This window comes from Pseudorasbora parva, chromosome 7 (assembly GCF_024679245.1).
Source record: "Pseudorasbora parva isolate DD20220531a chromosome 7, ASM2467924v1, whole genome shotgun sequence".
Taxonomy (NCBI): Eukaryota; Metazoa; Chordata; class Actinopteri; order Cypriniformes; family Gobionidae; genus Pseudorasbora; species Pseudorasbora parva.
The window spans coordinates 25329409-25340355 of NC_090178.1; the positions used below are offsets into that span (position 1 = coordinate 25329409).

The 10947-nt window shown below is 35.6% G+C and overlaps 1 protein-coding gene across 1 annotated transcript; it reads left to right on the top strand.

Moving 5' to 3' along the window:
* The first annotated feature begins 2782 nt into the window (after positions 1–2782).
* Positions 2783–5381, top strand: si:dkey-247k7.2 (uncharacterized protein LOC797677 homolog). The gene is made up of 4 exons (XM_067448777.1): positions 2783–2836; positions 4501–4601; positions 4763–4887; positions 5109–5381. The coding sequence occupies exons 2-4, from the start codon at positions 4532–4534 to the stop codon at positions 5241–5243; spliced, it is 330 nt and encodes a 109-aa protein (XP_067304878.1). The 5' UTR covers positions 2783–2836; positions 4501–4531; the 3' UTR covers positions 5244–5381.
* The last annotated feature ends 5566 nt before the right edge of the window (positions 5382–10947 follow it).

The following is a 10947-nucleotide window of genomic DNA, read 5'->3' on the forward strand; positions in this document are numbered from 1 at the left end:
CTCACTTGTATTATTTTCATGATCCATGATTTTATTCTGAATAAGGGGCCGGTCCCGGTCATACAGAACATGTTTCTGCATTTCACTGAGCTACTTTTCCAATTATTATTTTTTTTGCGCTTGAAAGAGTTCTAAAAATGCGTGAGAAAAAAATCTTTAGATTTTGCTTCCCCCATTCCATTCCACTTCCCTGTCTAGTTTTCTTAAATGCCAAAAACACATTCTGTGTGAATCAGTCCTAAGGAAAATATATAATTTATATATTTCCGATTTGTATGTAATTTACTTACATAAATACTGAAAAAAATAGCATGGTGATGCTTAGATCACACCTTTCTTTTTCTTTGTGTGCACTGCAGTTTTTTTTCTCCATAGGCTACTTGATCCCTGCTCCCATTTACTTTGTTAACAATTAACTGCATTTTTATGCTGAATTTTGATGTTTCTGTCTTTTTATATTTTGTAACCTCTCTTTTTCTCTCTATCTGGCAGAACATCCAAACGAAGTTAGTCTTGAAGTTGAAATTTGCTCTATGTACACGCAGGACAGATCCAGTTGTTCCACCTTTCAGATTGAAATTATGATTTAAATTTTTACATTTAAATTTTAGTGAATGCACTGTATTATTCATCAGACGTGTCATCAAAATCATATAACCCCATTAAACAATTGAGAGGTTATATTACCTCTGAAGTATGTATACACTTTTTATCATATAGCTTGCAGGCACAGATGTCGTCTATTTAAAAAAAAAAAAAAAGAGATCCTGCAGGAATCCTAAAAAACTTGACTCAACTAGTGCGATTTTTGCAAGTAGGCATTTTTTTCTTGACGAGAAATTCTCTGGTTAAAACACAATTCAATTTGATGGAATGAAGTTTCTGACCCCGACATGCGAACAGCGAATATTCCTGTGAGATGAACCGTGAAGCGGTCTATGTACAGCTTAGCTGGTTTCTCTTTTAAGCACTTTGATGTACAACTTTACATCAATATAATGCCGATTGCACAGCACTGAATCAGCATTATTACGGGTTTCTAATGATATACTAGCTGACTCTGGTGACTCCGCGATCCTAATACTGTTAGACCTAACCTTGGCTTTTGATACAGTGAGTTGACCATAAAATTCTCCTATCTCAATTAGAATGTTCTGTGGGCATTCAGGGAACTGTCCTTACTTGGTTTAAATCATATTTAACCAATATAAGTTACTCAACTCTCTTGTGGAGTGCCCCAAGTTTCAATTCTCACACCCATTCTTTTTCCCCTGTATTTACTTCCTCTGGGCTCCCTCTTCAGAAAGCATGCATCATTTCACTGCTATGCGGATGATACCCAAATTCATCTACCTCTAAAACGCAACGAACATGCTCCTCTGAAATATTGTTTTGCATGTCTAGGTGAAGTGAAACTGTGGTTTTCTCTTTTTTTAAACTTTTGAATGATGGAGACTCTGGGAACAGAAGCATTGACCTGAACTACCTTGTTCCATTTACTTCACCCTGCATTAAAAATCTAGGTGTTTTCTGGGATCAGAACCTCAAATTTGAAAAACAAATAAATGCTGTGATCAGCTCTTGTTTTTTGCAGCTACGTTTCCTCTCTAAGATTAGATTTTCTCTTACTGAGAAAACCTTAGAGATTGCTATCCATGCACTCATTACAACTCGTTTGGACTATTGCAATTCTTTTTACTTTGGTATGTCCAAAAACTCTATTGCTCGACTTAAACTATGCCGCAGCAAAGTCCCTCAAAAGAAAGCGTCAATTTGATCACACTACATAACCTGTGCATTTCAGAATTGAATAGAAAATTATACTTTTCTTTTTTAAATGATTAAATATACTGGCGCCGAGCTATCTGTAAGAGCTACTCTGTTCACACAATCCCACACAAAATCTGAGGTCAGGTGATAAGAGACTTTTATCTGTCCCCAGATCTCGATTAAAACAGAGGAGACAGAGTCTTTGCTATTGCCGGCCTTAGGCTATATGGAACAGCCTGCCGGATTATATATCTGATCGGCTAAGTCTTTAACCATTTTAAATCTTCTTTTTAAACCTACTTTTTTCTGCAGCTTTTAATTCTCTGTGATTTTATGACATAAATGTTTGGCCATGTCCTTGTTTCTTTAACTTGTGTATTGTTCAGCACTTTTGTCAGCCATATTTGCTGTTTTTAAATGTGCTATACAAATAAAACAAACTTGAAACTTGACTAATTAAAAAAATTATGGAGAACCTTACCGACCTACTGCACACAAAACTGACAAGGACATTTTTTTAAATGTGCTCAAATACATATTCAGTCCTACTCAGGTCAGTTGTGTGCTATGTAACCTGATGTGATCTTAGAAAGTCCCACATAGAATGCGGCTGTTGTCAGATATTAAAGTGAAAGGTTAAAGAATAGTGCTTATACAAAAGCTGCTTGGTAGTCCCATTTTTTTTAACCCACAGGTGATCTAAAATGACACACCCATTTTAACGGTTTATTGCACTACTGCGTGTGTGTAGAGCATGCGTGCCAGTGAGAGAACACAAGACTCACATTATATGTTGATTTCATATATGAATGTTGCTTTCTTTAAAATTTGACTACTATATATCCTAGATCATTGTATTCGATGACATTCATTAGGAACAAGGAAGAACATATCAATAAATTAGCAAGTCACACCTACATAACTTGTTCTTTGTCGCCCCTCCTACTTGGGCTCTTTTTTTCTGTATCAAATGTGAAAATAGGTGGTCACATGTAAATTACACATGCCTAGTTATTATAATCTCCTTGTTCAGAGAGCTGGCAGTTTCTCTTCAGACTTGATTCAGGTAAGCACCAGCGCTCATCTACTTTTCTCTACACACACTGTTGGTTTAGTTGTTCTCTTTCTATTTTCACTGTCTGTTTCCCTCAAGTGTGTTTTCAAACTCCAGTGTTGACTGCAAGCCATAGATTTGAATATTCTCCCGGAGAAATTAAAATACAAATTAATACATTTAACAAATACGTTTTATTTGAGGTTTTTTATCTCATGCATGTATTTTTTATTATTATTTATGATGTTATTGCTTATTTGATTTTTCTTTTTGATGAGCTCTATAACATACTCTGACATTTGCATGCTGGTTTAAGAGATTAATAATATGTCACTGTACAATATAATATTTTTTTAACCTATTAGATCCGTTTGCAACATATCAGGTATTGTGTTCATGTTTTTAAATAGGATTTAAATGGTTTCAACATCACCCCTGACTAGTTTCGAACTTAATGTGATTTTTTTTTTGTAAGTAAATTGATGAATTTCTACATGATGAACTTCAAAATACATCAGTCAACCCAAAAATGTTATACTTTTATTTTATAGTTTGTTGTTGTTGTTTTATTTAGGTAAAACAAATGTTAGGAAGCATACAGTCTCAGTCACCATTCACTTTTATTAAATCTTTTTCCATACAAAAAATAAATAAATAAATAATAATAATAATAATAAAATATATAAATGGTGACATTCTGCCCAAGTTCTCCTTTCGTGTTTCACTGAAGAAAGAAATTTATATGGGTTAGATAAGTGATGACAGAAATGTAATTTGAACTCTTTTAAAATGTTCCACTTTAGCACTGTTTACATAGAAACACAAGCATTGAATGTGAAAACACACACACACAAGCTCTGCCAATGTGACCGGCATTAATTTAACAAAAACTTGCAAACCGGATCAACAGCATGAGCAATTCTCTTGAGTGAGCATTTAAAAGAAACCACGTGTGTTTAAAGTCTTTTCAAAATGATTGAATTACACTGATGGAAAGATTAATGAAATGAGCCACTCAGTAGCCAATGAGGACGCGAGGATGTTTTTTTGTGTAATTGTCAAATGAAATGCTGCCAATATCCAGGACTATTTAACTCTTAACTTACTATTTATACCGTGTGAAATACATATAAAGCTGAAGAATTAAAATCTAAGCATTAAAGTAAATGTGGACAATAAGCTAGGCATAATGGTGTTACAATTATTGAAATTGGGAATTTTTACTTTGAAACACTATAATAAAAAATGTACATGAACCCAAGTCCACAAATTAGACTATAATCTCGTCTGGAGAACATTTAAGCTTATGTGTCTTTTTCTACATTTAAAGTAAAATCGCACAACATTTTTAGTAAAAAAAAAAAAAAAAAGTATATATTTGTATAGTGTATTTTACAATAAACATCATTCCACAAATATTCTTAGGCTATATTTAAGGAAGGAAAGACAAACACTTATTTATTTTAATCTAATGATTTTTTTAGAAAGCAGAATTATAAAGCAATGTCAAATAAATAAATACAACAAATTATTATTTAGTAATTAATATTGTATGTTAACATACAATATTATGTTTTTTGGCAATGTGTTCAAAGCCATAACATAAATGTTTGTTAAAAAAAGTTCTCACTCAAATTTGGAATAGAATAGTTATACTTATATCTTCTCTTTTCTAGCCTCTCTTCGTCTTGTAAAACATCTGCAGCAATGGCTAAATGTGTCCAGCTGGTGGCAGTGTTGAGCCTGTGTGTGCTGGCTGCTGTGGTGCACGCGCAAGGTGAGTGTCCAATCACAGTTTTTCTCTCAATTTATAGTCTTAATCACAATTATTATATATAATATTATTTGGATTTAAATGCTTTGCCGTGTCATTTAGTCATATCCCCTTTTCCCCCTGTGGATCTAAACGTTTTCATTTGCTTTCCCCTGATATAACAGATGTCACTCCTCCACCTGGCATAGGAAATCAGATCTGCACATTCTACACTCAGGGTGGGACCCTCCTTCTGGACGGGCCAAAGGTCTTTGAAATGATGCTGATCGAGTTTGGAAGGTCAATCCAGGTCTGTCTACAATTTCTAAAATCAACTAGATAAATCAGCAAACATTATTATATGATGTTTATATACATAAGGAGTGCTAAGGGGTTTGGTTGTATACATTTATATTTTAGAAAGGGGTTCCTTTTCAAGAGGATTGTCATATTTTGCCCTCTTTGGCATCAAAAAGTTTGAAAATGGTACATGCACATGCATTATTATTCTCTCTCACTCACTCTTGGTAGACCTTGACCCCAATGGTGACTCAACAATGGATGGACGAAGTAGATGATGATCATGACAAACGTCTCAACATGGCTGAGTGCGCCAAACTCGTCCAGAGAGTCTCCGACTCCATTCAGAGACCTCCTCCACAGTAAAGAAGACCTATCGACTGAATCAACTTACTTATACATGTATGGAATATGTCATACAAATAAGATTCATTGTAGGTCAGTAGCTTAATCTCATGTAGAAAACACTGTGATGTTTAAAGAAATAAACTATTGAAGCAATAACTTTAAAACCATTAATTAAAGTGTCTTTGGAAGGTTAAGAAATACAATTTGGTCAAAAACCAAATCTATCTATGATGTGATGATGAGGATGTATTTCATTTAAAGAATGTTATTTCACATTTTGCCCAATATGGTCTTACAAACAATGTTGAAGGCTATGATAAATAAACTGTAACTGTAATCTATGATAGCCTTATGTGCAAAAAAAAGTGGTAAAGCAGAAGCTTTTTAAAGCAGTTCAATTCACTAAAAATAATGAAAATAATAAATAAAAACAAAAGCACAGACTAGGCTAATTATTAGGCATTTGATTTTCCTACAATATCCTACTGCTATCATAAAAATACACTTAGCCCACTTAAGGTTTGAATGTCTGCATTTTGCACATTTATGGGCACCAACAACAACAACAAATATTTTAGCAAAATGCATATTTTAGCAGAGTTATTGTGCTCTGCGGTCGCGCTCATTCTCGGAGGTTTGTGCTTTAAAGAGCTCGTCCACTCCTGACAGAAACATTGAAATATTTGACTATATTTCTAACATTTAGACTTGGGGCCTCTGTCCTCCTGGGAATAGTGTGTAATTTCCGGCCATCGCATCACCAATCAACACTAATACTAGATGATCGAGGATTCTCTCTCCAAATCTTAAACATTGCAGGCTATAAACATTGCGGGCCAAATTCCAAATACAACCAAATACAACAGTGTGACACTTGGTGGCAGTGTAGGCTACAGGAGGATGTGTCAGTTGTAGTGGTTGGTGTGCATGAATCAAAACCTTTTTTTTTTTTTTTTTACTGTCTATCAAAACCCATGCAAGAAAATGGCTTTTTGAATATCTGTTCACAGCGACCTCTATTTCGCAGTCTATGGTGTAAAAGGGTTAAGATATTTTTATAAGGCTAGATTAGGATTTCATGTTTTTAATTTTGTGTGTGTGTTTGTGTGTGTGTGTGTGTGTGTGTAGTTCTAGTAAATTGATGAATTTACTAATTACTAAGTAAATTACTAATCTAGAGAATTAATTTTAAAAATATGCATTCTTTAAAAAAAAAAAAAATTGTAGAACACTAAAAAATGACAGTCTCAGGGTGTTTACACAACACTGTTTTCAACTGAAAATGGAAACTTGTATGCGTTTTTATCCGTTAATTTAATGCACGACAACATTTGGGGGCCTGAAAACTCAAACTTTTAAAAATGGGTTTGAAAGGTTTTGATACCTTTAGCGTCCTAGCCTAAACCAAAAATGAGAAACGGTGTTGGCCAAATTCCAAATACAACGGCTTGCTTACAGTGTAGGAGAATTAGTGTCCCAGGTTTAGGTTGATGTGTAGCTATATGCCATTAGATTAAAAGAAAAAGAAAATGGCTTTTTGAATAGCTGTCCACTGTAGTGACCTCTATGTGTGCAATGAATAAAACACTTATATATATATATATATATATATATACAAAAAAACTAAAACAAAAAAACGAACAAACAAAAATAAAAAAATGGCAGTACTTCCGCCTATGTCTAGTGTGATGTTTTCGACGTGATTGCGCAGTCCCTGGGGAGCACAGAGCAGCACAAGATGATCGATTTAGGTTAAAAGTATGTCAATTTTTATTTTATTTATTTTTTCAATTAAATTACCGTTTCACTAGATAAGACATTTCCTCTTCTGCGATCGCACTTTTGTTTGCAATGGAAGTCAAAGGTATGGAAAATCCTGGTATGTTTTCCTCTAAAAACTTAATTTCTTTTCGACTGAAGAAAGAAAGACATGAACATCTTGGATGAGATTTCATTTGGGTCGAGTAAAAATATCAGATTAATGAACGACAGGTTAAGTATATTCTGTGTTATTTTTTTTTTTTTAAATGGCCGATCGTTTTGCCAGATAAATTCCTATTCCTCGTCTGGCTCTAAAGCGCATTGAAACTGCATAGATTTCGACATTCAACATTTTGTTTGCAATGGAAGTCAATGGTGAGGAAAAAAAATCCTGGAATGTTTTTCTCAAAAAAACGTATTTTCTTTTCGACTGAAGACAGAAAGACATGCACATCTTGGATGAGATAGGGGTGCGTAAATATCAGGAAATGTTCATTTTGAATAAAGGCTGAGATGTGGGCGTTTGGCTGGTTAGCGTGACCTAATCAGGCCCAGGATGTTGTATTTCGGCTGAGCCTGAAAAAGCATCCATTCTCCATTCAAATGTAGGACTATCTGTGTAGACAAAGACATTTTTTCTGCAAGCAACAAATAAATCACATTATAGTAGATATGTCACTGGTGGTCAATTTATTATTTGGAGAGCTTTTAAAAGTGTGAAATGTATTTATTTTCACCCTATTTGCTGCCTTAGACATCACATCTCACGATAGTGGCTATAGTGAAGGACAAGCTGAGCAATTGCCATTGAAATGAATGGGAATGCTAACAGCTAATAATTAGACATTGGTCTCATAAACCAAATTTGGGAGAAACATCTCAAATGATCTGAAGTGAGTTTGAATGAGATAGTGGAGTCGGTTTGAGAGGGAAATTCAGATGGAGTGCTAAAGCTGGAAATAGCAGCTTGAACGCCTTGAGTCTGCCTACTGTTGATCATAAATGCCTGCCTAAAGCAACTGCACATGAAACGGAGATTGTCATTACAGTCTGTGACCTCTGACCTAACCTGTTTTACTAGCAGAAGTTTAAGCTGAAATCTGTGACAGAGATCAGCAGGTGCCAGAGGAGTGTTCCTGTCTGTGCCTGTGTCTTCTGCTCTCTGTCTCATGTTTATTAAGATTTGAAGAATGGAGTCTATCTATTGAAAACATGTTGGTACAACTTTTGGTGCTTTTGGCGTCTCTTGTTAACTCATCTATAGTGCTGGCGTAAAGACAGAAGCAGACAAATGCAAACAAGCACGAGGAGACGGATATATAATTAAGGCTGTTATAGGGAAAAGGAGATGTGAATGAGATAAAAGTAAACAGAACAAACGTGATACAGGAGAAGAGAAGGGCTGAAGGAAAAAAAGGGTGAGCAGCACATTCCTCTTCCTCTGTCTCTGCTTCCCTTGTTCGGGCTCTTCAAAACAACAGCTGGAGCTCTCACAGGTGTGTTTTACTTGCTGAAAGCTGAAACATATGAGCTGACATTGCACACACACACTCACACACATGCCAGCATGCTGATGCAGCAATCACACACTACTGTTTTTCTCAGTTCAGCAAACAGAAGTTGAAAGTGCGCCTCCTGCACATTTATTTGGATCATCACTGAGATGCACTGACGACAAGATGTATCTTAAGCCACATTTGAAAACATATATTTTACAAAACACGTGACGCTGGAGCTATCTGCACTTTTTTGAGGCTTTTTTGTTGTTGTTGCTGTTGCAGGTTTTATCTAATCAATATAATATAATAAATATAATATCATTATTTAGATGTAATTATGCATAATTTACTGTTATTACTATAGTAAGTACATGTAGTAACCTGTAACTACATCACCTTAAAATAAAGTGTTTAAACTGCGAAAAACCGCGTACCATACGCACGCCAAAACTCATTTTGGCGTGCGTATGGTACGCAGTTTTTCGCGTGCATATGATACACGCTTTAACGGCGTGCATATGACACGTTCTTGGGTAGGTTTAGGGTGGGGGGTTCGCCATAAAGTGCGTATCATATGCACGCGAAAAAAACGCGTACCATATGCACGCCAAAACTCATTTTGGCATATACATTCCATGCAATATCAAAATAAGCCATCATCACAAGCTCAGCAAGATCATACAGAGATTTAAAATAAAATAAATAAATAATTGTAATTATTTTAAGACACTTAAAATTAAATGTAATATTGGAATATATTAATAATATTTTACATTTAATAAAATCATATTTTCAATATTAATATGAACTGACTGAGCCTGACTAGTTTAAACCTAAAAATCAAGTAGAAATAGATCCTTAAAAGGTTAGTTCACCCAAACATAAAAGTTCTGTCATTAATTACCCTAATGTCGTTCGACACCCGTAAGACTGGAAGATATTGAAGATATTTTTGTTGAAATCCGATGGCTCAGAAAGGCCTTCATTGACACCAATGTCATTTCCTCTCTCAAGACCCATAAAAAGGCACTAAATACGTCATTACAACATCCATCTCACTACAGTGGTTCTACAATCATTTTATGAAGTGACGAGAATAGTTTTTGTGAGCAAAAAATAAATAAAAAATAACGACTTTTTTCAACAAGTTCTTGTCTTCTGTCTGGGCCTGACATGAACTCAAAGCACCATGATGCATGCGTGAGAATATGAAGAGTAGAGGAAGTGTGGAACTTTGCCAACAAAAACTATTCTCGGCAGTGGCTCGATGGGTTATGTAGATTGTCTACAAATCAGAAGGTTGGTGGTTCAATTCCCGGTTCCACCTGACCAAGTGTCCATGAGCAAGACACCTAACCCCAGCTGCTCCCGAAGAGCTGGATGGCGCCTTACATGGCTGACACCGCCGTCGGTGTATGAATGAGAGAGTGAATGGGTGAATGTGAGGCAAGATGTAAAGTGCTTTGGATGGCCATAGGGTCTGTTAAAAGCGCTATATAAATGCAGTCCATTTACCATTCTCGTTGCTTCATAAAATGATAGAACCACTGATGGCTTTTAAACAACGTCTTTAGTACCTTTTACGGGTCTTGAGAGAGGAAATATCATTGCTGCCAATGGAGGTGTTTAGGGTTTTGATCCAAGACCAGTAATGAAAAATGAAGAGCAAGAGTAAGGAGAGCAAATAATTAAAATAACAATTTACTAAAGAATAGTTTGCAGTTTCAACGGGATTTCGTAGGCCGCACTCCCTCTTTGCCCATATCGCTTATCGTACATACAATTGTCCCAACAGTTATACTGTTTTCAAGGAATATCCACATCATTACTGCAAGCTGGATGATTCTGATTGGTTTAGAGAAAATGCACAATCATTGTAAATTTCCACATAATGTCAGTTAATCAGATGCACGTGTCCATAGACATGTTTGTTGATGCTTTCACCCTCGAATTAAGCCCGTAGTGGCCTTCCAGGTCTAGAGCAGGCGCCAGCTTGCCCTGAACGAGTCCACCTATCTCAGGATGTCCATTCTCAACACTGATCTGTAACACAGAATATTGCGCACATATAAAGATACACAGTTTCTCCAAGGTTGGAGCTGATTAAGCTCCAGTTCTAATTAGAATGTTCCTTAAAACATACTGATAACATGAGAGGTACAGACAATAATACAGGCAATATTCATCTTGGCCCTTTAGTGTTTCAGTAAAAGGAAATATAAAATACAATAAATTAAATGGAAGACAAATGCATATTTTATATCTGGAAGCCGGGCTATTGAGCAAACACTGTTTCTGCATATTAGGGGTGTGTGTAATACCTCCAAAGTCCAAACACACAACACCTTGTTGCTATCAAGTGTTTTGTGACACATCACACATCTCTTGGCCAGACCCTCAGTCACTCCTCAGAGACCAAACACACACTTTAAAAAACATAAAGCAAGAACAAACAATCAGAG

What these genes read in the sequence shown, in the direction of transcription:
- si:dkey-247k7.2 (XM_067448777.1), top strand. Translation starts at nt 4,532, where the DNA reads ATGGCTAAATGTGTCCAGCTGGTGGCAGTGTTGAGCCTGTGTGTGCTG. An exon ending in TGCTGTGGTGCACGCGCAAG is followed by an intron (nt 4,602 to 4,762) that starts GTGAGTGTCCAA and finishes CTGATATAACAG; the next exon opens with ATGTCACTCCTCCACCTGGC. An exon ending in AGTTTGGAAGGTCAATCCAG is followed by an intron (nt 4,888 to 5,108) that starts GTCTGTCTACAA and finishes CACTCTTGGTAG; the next exon opens with ACCTTGACCCCAATGGTGAC.